Source organism: Myotis davidii, unplaced genomic scaffold (genome assembly GCF_000327345.1).
Source record: "Myotis davidii unplaced genomic scaffold, ASM32734v1 scaffold399, whole genome shotgun sequence".
NCBI classification, from domain to species: Eukaryota; Metazoa; Chordata; class Mammalia; order Chiroptera; family Vespertilionidae; genus Myotis; species Myotis davidii.
Genome location: NW_006292094.1, coordinates 3,792,779 through 3,802,900, shown reverse-complemented (window position 1 = coordinate 3,802,900; position 10,122 = coordinate 3,792,779). Strand labels below are relative to the sequence as shown.

The window sequence follows — 10,122 nt, the reverse complement described above, 5'->3', positions numbered from 1 at the left end:
CTTCTCAAGGCCCCTCTGGGGGCATCTGGGCAGCAACACCACCTTCCCCTCCAGGGATCCCAAGTCCCCACTCACTCAACTTCTCTTTTGTTTCAAGGCCTTTTCCTCAATGGATGTTAACAGGGTCTCAGTAAAAGAAAGTGCTTTTCTGAAGCACTTCCCACTCACCAAGTATTAGCCCTGCCCCTTCCCAGCCCCCAGTAAGCAGGCAGGGGACAGGAGTCCTTAGAATGGGACCAGGTAGGTGCAGAAACCACTCACAAAGGGATGAACCAGGCCCAGGAGCTATTGGGGCCAAGTGGAGGTCAGATTTCATTTTGGTTCTAATTCAGGGTACATCCCAGCAACCGATTGAATACGAAGATCACCCGAGATATCTGTGTGACCTGTGTGTGTGTGTGTGCGCGCGCGCGTGTGTGTGTACGCACACGCACATGCTTGTCTCTATGCGTGACCTTTTGTGATGTATCCCTAATCGTTTGTGACCTTTCTCCTAGGTCTCTGACCCAGACAGGGGTGCTTGGGGGAGGAAAGCTCAAACCACACGTGGCCAGCAGTCATGCCAACATGGGACGATCAGGGAGGGACAGCCAAGCACACCTGGAGAGAGGAGGTACCCAGCCTTTTCAAAGGTGAGGGGATGGGGTTGACTTGAGAGGGGCTTACAGCGGTGGCTGGGTTGACAGATGGGCAGATGGCTGGGGGATGGTGACTGAGGGGGCTTGTGGCAGCAGCTGGACTGTACAGATGGACAGCTGGCCAGGGCAGATGGCTCCGCACACATGAACCCCTCCTGCTGGGTGGCATGCACCACCTGCCGAAAGCGTGGAGTTGGCAGTTAGTTAAAGCGGAGGCTGAGTGGGGAGTGCTCACACCGTGTAAGTTTTGACAGACTTATAGAGGGGTGGCAGCAGCCCGTGGTTCTCACGGACGACCTCCAGGTACTCAGACGGGGTCTCCAGCAGGAAGGGCACGCAGCACATCTGGCAGCACTTGGCCTCAGTGGGTGGCTCTGGGTTCTTGTCAGACATGGGGGAAAAGTCAAAATCAGCCACCTATGATGAACAAAACCCCATGGGTCAATCACCCACCCACCAGGAGCCCCGTTAGGTGGCCTTACGAGCTCAGCTGCCTAGTGGCAGCATGCACAAAAACCTTTCTGGCACCACACAGCATGCCACTGTGTCTTGGGCTTTTCTGCTTCCTGGGGTTCCCTCTTTCAGTGTCCCTCTCCCTTACTAGCTCCTGGGCACAGCTGCCAGGCAAGAGCTAAGTCAGATGAGAAGAAGCCAAATCAACAATTTTGCCTGGTCTGTGGATGCCTCATGGGCACATCTCCCCGAACCCCAGGGTCTTGCACTGGATCCAGACCCTTCTAAGCCCTCTGGCCTTGCCCCCATGTCTCTCCATACAACCTCTCCATCATCATCCTCTCAGGGCCTAGAGGTCCAACCTCCCACCCCTCTTAGCACCCACCTCCACCATGTCCTTCTGCTGAGTAGTATTCCTCAGGGTCATGTACATGATAAAGGCCAGCATCATGGTGATAATTGTGGCACAGGGGAAAGCAAAGACAGCCGGCTGGATTCCTGGGAGTGAGAAAGGGTGAAGTCATGGACCCAGGTAGTCAGCGTTGAGTGCTAACTCTCAGGAGGCCGCAGCAGGAGAGAAAAATTAACCCCACCGGAGCCTTTTTCTTATGTACACGCATCCCAAATAGGCAACTTCAAAAGGAAAATCCAGGATTTCACAAAAACCGAGTTGCATGTGGCAACAGTGCTGTGACAGAGGTCACGTGCTGGGGAGATGGGGATAAACGGGAGATGGGGATCTTGGTGGCGCATTTCGTGTGGGCGTGTTCATGTTGTGGACATGTGTGGCATTGGTAATGTGGCAGGGACATTGGTGACAATGGTGGTGGCACCTAGAGAGCTGAGACGCTGGGGCGCATGGCAGTGGTGGCCCTGGTCCAAGTGGCATGGGCCTGGCAGGAGGGGTGTTAATGGCAGTGCTGAAGGGAGCAGCAATTACAGAGCTGTTCGCTGGTTCTGGGCATTGTTGGGAGGTGTTGGCAGTGCATGTGGTCACAGTGCTGGTCAGCTGGGCTGGTGGTGCGGAGCTGGCTGTTGTTACTGCTGGTGGTGGTGTCAAGGGTGGCGTTGTCCCACAAGGGTGGACAGAGCTGCAGAGGTCAGCAGCCAAGGCCCAGCCCTCCAAGGGCTCTCCTGGGGAAGACTGGCCCCCTACCCCCACGGGGACAGGTCAGAGGGAAGCACCATCTAGAATGGACGGTGCTAGAGCTGGCTGTTGGTGGCGCTGGTACAGTTTGGTGCGAGGGGGTATGGGCAGTCATCAATGGTATTGGTTGATCGGTAGGGTTATTGGTGTTATTAGTGTTGGAGGGACTGGCTGCTGATGGCATGAGCAGCGTGGGCTGGTGGCAGGGGTGGCTGGGTCTTGCTGCCTGTGTGGTTCTGAAGCAGAAGGGAGGTGTCACTTACTGGAGGGCCACACCTGGACCCTGTGGTACTGATGTGTCTTGCTGATGACATTCTCGGCCCGGATGCTGAAGCAGTAGTCCCCAGGGTCCATGATGATGGTGGTCACGTTGTAAACTGTGCTGGCCACGGACACCGGGTGACACTCTTGTTCCTCCAGTGGGAGGCACTCGGACTTGATGCGCCAGCACATGGTCAGAGGGGGGCTGCAGGGAAATGTGGGCCGCGTTTCAGAAGAGGCTCAGCAAAGAGTGTGGGCACAGACCAAGGCCAAGGAAGGCCAGGCTGCCAGGAACTCCACGTCCTTTCCAGACAGAACCCCCAGCGGTCCTGGCCTCACACCTTCCAGACTGGGGAGCAGCAGTGGATAGAGGTGGGGACTCCGAGGGGATTCCAGGCCGTGAGGCAAGCAGCCTGCGCGGAGTGCTGGCGGAGGCCGAATGAATGCCCCAGTGATGTGCAGGCGCACTGGGCAAGCCTCCTGGAGGAGGTGGCACTGAGGAGGATCCAAAAGGGTACGTTGGCTTGTGATTGGTTTAAAGGGGACGAGGGCATTTCATGCCGTTTGCCTGCGCAGCACAGGCTCCGAGCTGGGAAACGCAGGTCTAAGGAGCCCATTGAGAATTCCCATCTCACACAACCCCAGGCTCGTGTAAAACACACACACGAGCATCAGGCTGCCAAGCCCCTGGCTTCCCAGCCTGTTCTCCAGGTTCAAGCCCCACAACCTCCTGAAGGCCTCACAAGCCCCCTCCAGCCCCACGGCGTTTCCTCCTCCTCCGCTCATTCTCCCTCAAGCCCTGCCTCCCTCTGACCTGTCCCGTGGGGGAGGGAAGTGGTCTTTCCCAGGAGAGCCCTGGCTGCTGCCCTCTGCAGCTCTGTCCACCCTGTGGGCAAACACCCCGGCCTCTGCCTTGTCGCTTATTACACTCTCAGCTTAATGCTTTCTTGCCAAGAGCTGGGCCCCGTCCTACCAGGATGGCTTGCTTTCCGGGGGCTGGAATCACATACGGGGGCCTTTCATGCAGGGGTCCCTTGTCGGTCTTTGCCCTCATGCCCACACTGCAGACAGCCCGAAAGGCCAGTGCCCTCTCCCCTGCACCCTGAGAATGGAGCTGTGCCCACAGCTCTCCCATGGCACAGCCAAGGGGCTGGGTGGCCCTGGCTCTCCAAGACCCCCCAGACTTGGGGCCCCTCAGGATATGGAGCAGGCTCAGGACATCTGTGGGAGAGAGTGGCAGGGCCACAGGTCACACAGTGCACTCTGGGATCACTCACCTCCCCAGGAAGTTCAAGGTCACTGTCATCTCCTGGAAGGCCTGAATTTCAGTGGGCCCCATGACCTGGATGCCTCGAAGGGTTTCTGAAAGGCAGAGGGCCCCGTTAAACCTGTGGCTAAGGACAGATGTCTCGGGGCTCCCAGGCCCGGGCTGTGTGAGCGCCTCTCTTGCAAAAGCCAGGGAGAGCGGGTTTCAGTGTTTCCTCCCCATGCGCTAGACTGAGGCAGACCAGCGCGCCTTGTGCCCTTGACCAGAGGCTGATGCGGCCGGGGAACAAGAAGCACTGAACCTGCACCCCCCCAACCCCCCACACCTCCCAGACTCACCCTGCAGCTTCAGCGAGCCCGAGAAGTGCCCCGTCTTCTGCACGATGCCGTTCCCGGCAGCCAGCGCTGCCTGTTCCCACTCCGCCACCACTTTGAGCTTCACGGTGAAGGTCCCCATGATCGAACGGTTATAATAGACAGTAGAGTCTTCCGTCACCATCTGGGTGCTGTAAGGTGACAGGGAGGAGAGAGATGACAGAAGTGACTCACATGGCTTCTTAGAGGCAGGGTGGCTGTACAGTGACCGGCCTCACGAGCAAGCCTGCACCACGGCAGCCGCCTCCGAACCTCAGCATGGCTCACGGACACATGTTTGTTAGGCTGAGGCCATCAGCCCTCAGAGCCCGCATACCGCTTTCCAGGTTCATCGAAGGCTCAGGAGCCCTCCCCACCCACCCTCCTGGCCCCATGGGACTCACAGGCTCAGGGGTTCGGGGGACTCAAGTGGGTGAGGGGTCTCCGCTGAGCACCAGCCTTGCATGAACTTGGGGTGCCTATGGGCTGCCTGGGCTCACTCACCAACCTGCCCCCTGGAGCTGGCTTGTTTGGAGAGGAGGAATATGGAGAAATGAAGCCGGAACAGGTCCCTCCAAAGTCAAATGGAGAAAAGTCCTGCCAACCTTCCTCAAAGAACTGTTTGGGGCACCAGTGACCTCCTCTCCTAGGTTGCAGGCACCTCGAGGCAGGTCCCAGGAGACTCACCACGGTCCCCACGCACCCCAACTTTGTCAGCGAGCGGTGCTCAAGGAAAGTTTAGAGTGTGAGAGAGTGAGTGGGTGAAGGCGGGACAGTCCAGGGCCCCCTGCGTGGGACAGGGGGGCCACAACCAGGGGCCAAGGCTTTGGGGCTAGGACATACCCGTCTCCGAAGTCCCAGCTGTAGAGAAAGGAGGCGGTCTTGAAGAAGTTGCTTGGGTCGTGGAGGAGGAAGGAAGTTTTAATGAGTGTCTTGGTGAAATAGGTGCTGGGCCAGGGCAGGGACGCGTTCTGCGAGATGACGAGTTTCCCCACGATGTTCTCTGGGGGAGAGAGACCAAGGGAGGGTGGGCCCACAGAGGTGTCAGGAGGGCGGAGCCAGGAGTGACCTCAGGGGCCTGCAGGCGGAGCAGCCACCCCCCTACCTGACCTTCCAGTTGTCAGAACTGGGGGATGTCGAGAGGGGACCCTGCCGGTCACTGCACACAGAGGCACTCATCCCCCGAGTCATGGCGCCTGCCGTATAGACGGCGTTGAAGACCCACAGCAGGTGGGACGTGCATAGCTCCCGCCTGCCCCCCTTTCAACAGGGCCCTGAACTTTCTGGCCCCAAAGATGCCCAGAATCAGAAGGAAATGCACAGGCTTCGAAAGTGACTTCTGGGACATACTTCAGGGCATTAGAGGAGCCTTAAAGAATGAGCAGCTCTACCGATCGCATCCCTAACCCAATGTGCTGGGTGGGTGGGACCTCCTTTCTGTGTCCTTCTTTTAAAAAAGAAAAAAATTGAAGAGCTGATTTTTTTCCCCAGCACAAAAGCAAAGAGTAAGGTGTGCTCAAAGGCGCTCGTTTGGAAAATGCTGAAAAGTAGAATGAAAATTCTTATCACTCACACACAACCATTGTTGGTGTTTTTAAAGAATTGCGAAGTATTTGTGTGTGCGTGTGTATATCCATATTAAACACAGTTGATCAAACTGGTTATGTTTTGCTTTTTTAAGACATATTTTTATTGATTTCAGGAGGAAAGGAGAGGGAGAGAAGGATAGAGATATCAATGATGAGAAAGAATCCTTGATCAGCTGCCTCCTGCACTCCCTCTACTGGAGATCGAACCCACAACCCCAGCATGTGCCCTGACGGGAAACTGAACCATGACTTCCTTGTTCCTAGGTCGATGTTCAACCATTGAGCCACACCCGCTGGGCTGTGTTGCTTTTTAAAATTTTATAAGGCCCTAGCTGGTTTGGCTCAGTGGATAGAGTGTCGGCCTGGGGACTGAAGGATCCCAGGCTTGATTCCAGTCAAGGGCACATGCCCAGGTTGCTGGCTCGGTCCCCAGTTGGGGGTGTTGCTGGAGGCAGCCGATCAATGATTCTCTCTCATCATTAATGTTTCTATCTCTCTCTCCCTCTTCCTTCCTCTCTGAAATCAATAAAAATATATTTTAAAATAAATAAGTAAATAAATAAATAAAATTTTACAAGCATGAGTGTTCTCCCAGGACATTACGAACTCAATATAAAGGTCATTATTATTCATTACACAAAATATGTCAATGTACTTAACCATTCCCCTCATGGCTGCATACTTAGCTTGTTTATATCTTCTACTATTATGAACACCACTGCAACGAACCCCTCTGTGCATAAAGCATCACACAAATGGAGGGTTACTTCCTGACGATAAGTTATTTAAGAGATTGTGAATTCCAAGAGAGCGGGGACCTTTTGGAAGGCGGGAAGGCGGTGGGGGAGAAGGAGAGAATGAAAATGAACAGTAATGTTTCTATGTTGATCCGCTGCTCTCCAAGGGGTTGTATTCGTTTATACCCCCAGGAGCAACAGGTGCTTCTAAGTGCCCGTTTCAGCACAGCCCTGCCAGCAGTGGGTACCACCATTTTCCGACCTTTTGTTTTTGTTTTGTTTTTAAGATGTTTTTATTGATTTCCAAGAGAGAGGGAGAGAGAGAAACATCAATGATGAGAGAGAATCACTGATTGGCTGCCTCCTGCACTGGGGTTGGAGCCCACAACCCTGGAATGTGCCCTGACTGGAATGGAACCATGACCTCCAGGTTCGTAGGTCAACACTCAACCACTGAGCCATGTGGGCCAGTCTGATCCTTTGTTAACTCAGCTGACCACGGAGGAGTCAGGGGTCTAATGTGCATTTCTGTCATTACCAGCCAGGCCGGATGTTTCCCTGCACCCAGAGTCTGAAGGCCAATTAGCAAACAGGAAAGGTCCCCACCTGTGATGGAGAGGACGAGGCGGCTCCTCGCCACCGGCTGGCACATCTGGCAGTCGGCGGAGGTGACCCACACGGAGATGGGGAAGTCCCCAGGCACATTGCCCACGGCGCGGATGGTGGATCTGAACGCCTCCTCCGTCTTCCCCTTGAGCAGCAGGGGGCTGTGGACCCAGTGGAAGCGGTAGGAGTGCGGGTCGGTGGGCAGGACCAGGCTGCCGTTGTCGCTGGCCACCAGGCTCGCCGTGATGTTCACCTCTGCCCCCGTGGTGGCAGGGCTATCGGCGACGAGGTGAAGTTCATACAGGCCTAGGAGCCCAGAAACACAAACTGCGTTTCAGGAGGGGACATGGCCAGCAACAACACTGCCACCCTCTGGGCTGCCTTCTCTTATTCTACTTGACCGGTGGGGAAACTGAGGCCCAGGTGCTCACCTGACTCGCCCAAGAGTTCATTGTCAAGCTGGGATTCCAACCCGGGCCTGACTGACTCCAAATCACCTGCTCTTTCCAGTGTCCCAGACGTACTATTATCTCACAGAGCCTGGGCGTGGCCTGGGCCTGACCCTCCTGGACTGGCATCTCAGCTGTGAGAAGAGACTGCCTGCCCATGTCGCAGGAGGAACCCCGGCAGCCGCTGCTGACAAGTGCCCATCGCTGCCCACTCCTTTGGACTCGCACCTGTCCAACGAAATGCCCCTCGTCCATGGCCCCGGGGGGGCGGGGGGGGGGGTTCCAGATGCTGTGGCAGAAGCTGCCCCAAGAAGATACGGGGTGTATTTTAAAATGAGGGACCCTGAGCCCCCTGGGATCATACCACTCCCTGTGCTCAGGGAGCAGAACAGCAGAACAGGCTGAGTTCCAGTCTCTCTCCCTCTGGCTGGGAGGCGGCTGGGCTGCGCAAAAAGAGGTGCTCAGATGAGAAACTATCCCCTCCTTCATCCTCATGCTCCTGCCCACCCCCAGGGAAGGAGTGTGGGCCAGAGCAAGGCTGGCAGGGGGCAGGGACGTTCGGCTGGCTGCATGTTAAGGGCCATCCAGCATCTGCAGGGACAGGCACATGTCACAGCGCATGTCAGCACCAAGATGCAGACCCGTTGCCATGGAAATGGAATCAGGAGGGCAGACTCAGCTGGGAGGGAGGATGGGAGCGAGGGGCTGTGCCTACAGCAAAATTGTGGCAGACCCTGGAACAGCTCCTGGGAGACCCCTACCTGTGCAGACACAAAAAGCCTCCCAGGGCATTTTTTCTTAAGCATTTTGTTGTTGCTGTTCATCCTCACCAGAGGATATTTTTCATTTATTTTTTTTTAGAGAGAGTGGAAGGAAAGGGGAGAGTCAAAGAGAAAGGAACATCCTGTGAGAGAGACACATCCATTGGTTGCCTCCTACACACACACACACACACACACACACACACACACACACGCCCTGACCAGGGCCAGGGATGGAGCCTGCCATGGCGATATGTCCTTGACCCTTCCGTCTGAGGGCCGACATTAAGCATTTAAAGCAGAAGTTTCACAGTTCCTGGGCGATGCTGTCCCTCTTCCTGGGGGCTCTGGGAGGTCTCCAGGACATTCAGGCTGAAATGGACCATGAAGACTTGGCTGAAGGAACCAGGCTCAGGCCCCGGTACCCTACCCATCGAAATCTATCTTTGCAGGTTTGGGAGCCTGCGTGACAGAGCAGCCAAGGCCTGGCTAAGAGGGCGCCAGAGGTGTCCCGAGACACCGCAAGCTGAAAGGGCCAAAGCGGAAGGCCAAGTGGTAACTGCACAGAGCAACACCCACCAGCAAGCCCCGGGAGCAACACGTTTTCTCTGACTACACAGTGTGTGGAGCCCTGAACATTCTAGAATATGGCTACCTCAGCCTTTCACCGTGCACATGTAGACAGCCCCAAACACTTCTGGGTACCGCTGAAGTCTGGAGAACACACTGACGTCCAGGGCACAGACCTCCGACTTCAACCCCTGGTGGAGGACCAACACCATGCGGCTGACCCAGACCCCAGGAGGGTGGGATGGGTGTCCGAGCCTCTATTTTTCCCCTGTGGGTTCTCCCAACCCCATTCCCAGCTATTTTGACCATATCATGGGTACAAGAGGCCAAGCCTGGGAACCACACAGGACTTCCAAATAATTAAGTCACTTTTGTGTGTGATTTGGGCCACGTTGATCATTTCTGGACGCGTAAACCTAATGGAGACGAGATTCCATTTCTATCTGAATCTCTGGGGGGAGGCAGGTGATCCTGACCAAGCACAGGATTCCCTTATTTCATCGCTGAGATGCAAGTTCTTATTTTACTTTATGGCTTTCATTGCACGGAATTGCCTTCCTCTCTCCCATTCATTTAAATTGTGTGTGTGTGTGGTGGGGGGGGGGGGGGGGGGTGAATGAAAATGTTAGGTAATATTTAACATTCCCTCCCATAACCGTCCCAACTGCTCCCCACAACTCTCTAATCTGGACAATCCTTTTTCGTCGCAAAAATGAATTCGAAATTTGGTGCTGACTTTGGGGGTCGGGGCGGGGAGGGGTTGTAGATGGTAGAGGAGCGACCAGGGACGTGGGTGGGACCCGCGGAACCTACCCGGGGTCCATTTTGGAAATATTCCCAGAGAGGAAATGGAGGCTGGGCTTTTAAATCGCATCCCTCCGCCCTCCCGCCCCCCCCGCCCAAAGCCAACACAAATCGGGTGAAAGGCTCTCCAGATAAGGAGACGTTTTACAGCAAAACTGCGGCTCCGCGGGCAGCCTGGCTGTGTTCCCTGGGGGGCTGTGACGTGATGGCGAACCCCGCACCTAGCCCGTCTCCCCGCACCATCCCCCCTCCTCCATCGGCTACTAGGTCCCCAAGCACCGGGCTGGATTCGCGGGTTACCGCGCACTGTTCCGAGGGCAGCGCAGGGCCCATCCATGGGTGGCAGCACAAAGCGAGGGGCGCGGGGAGCCCCCTCAAGTGGCGAGGCGACTTCTGGGGAGAACGGTGAAGGGAGGGAGAGAGTAGAGGGGCTTACGGGGGGCGGGGGGCGGAGGGAAGGTGGTGCACGCAGGGGGCACGGGGCCAG

The 10,122-nt window shown here is 56.0% G+C and overlaps 1 protein-coding gene across 3 annotated transcripts in view; it reads right to left on the bottom strand.

The window, feature by feature from the left end:
* Positions 1 to 437: 437 nt before the first annotated feature.
* The window catches only part of TMEM130 (transmembrane protein 130), a 10,063-nt gene continuing 378 nt past the window's right edge, over positions 438 to 10,122 (bottom strand). Inside the window, exons 1-8 of one of the 3 annotated variants that reach the window (XM_006765417.2) lie at positions 9,936 to 9,987; positions 7,052 to 7,357; positions 4,963 to 5,122; positions 4,105 to 4,271; positions 3,777 to 3,861; positions 2,502 to 2,704; positions 1,477 to 1,589; positions 438 to 1,055 (exon numbers count right to left, since the gene is read on the bottom strand). In XM_006765417.2, coding sequence (XP_006765480.1) covers positions 870 to 1,055; positions 1,477 to 1,589; positions 2,502 to 2,704; positions 3,777 to 3,861; positions 4,105 to 4,271; positions 4,963 to 5,122; positions 7,052 to 7,357; positions 9,936 to 9,972 — 1,257 coding nt within the window. In that variant the 5' untranslated portion in view covers positions 9,973 to 9,987 and the 3' untranslated portion in view covers positions 438 to 869. Of the gene's footprint in view, positions 1,056 to 1,476; positions 1,590 to 2,501; positions 2,705 to 3,776; positions 3,862 to 4,104; positions 4,272 to 4,962; positions 5,123 to 7,051; positions 7,358 to 9,935; positions 9,988 to 10,122 lie in introns of those variants that run through there. The other 2 variants (XM_006765415.2, XM_006765416.2) reach the window with 2 other exon arrangements.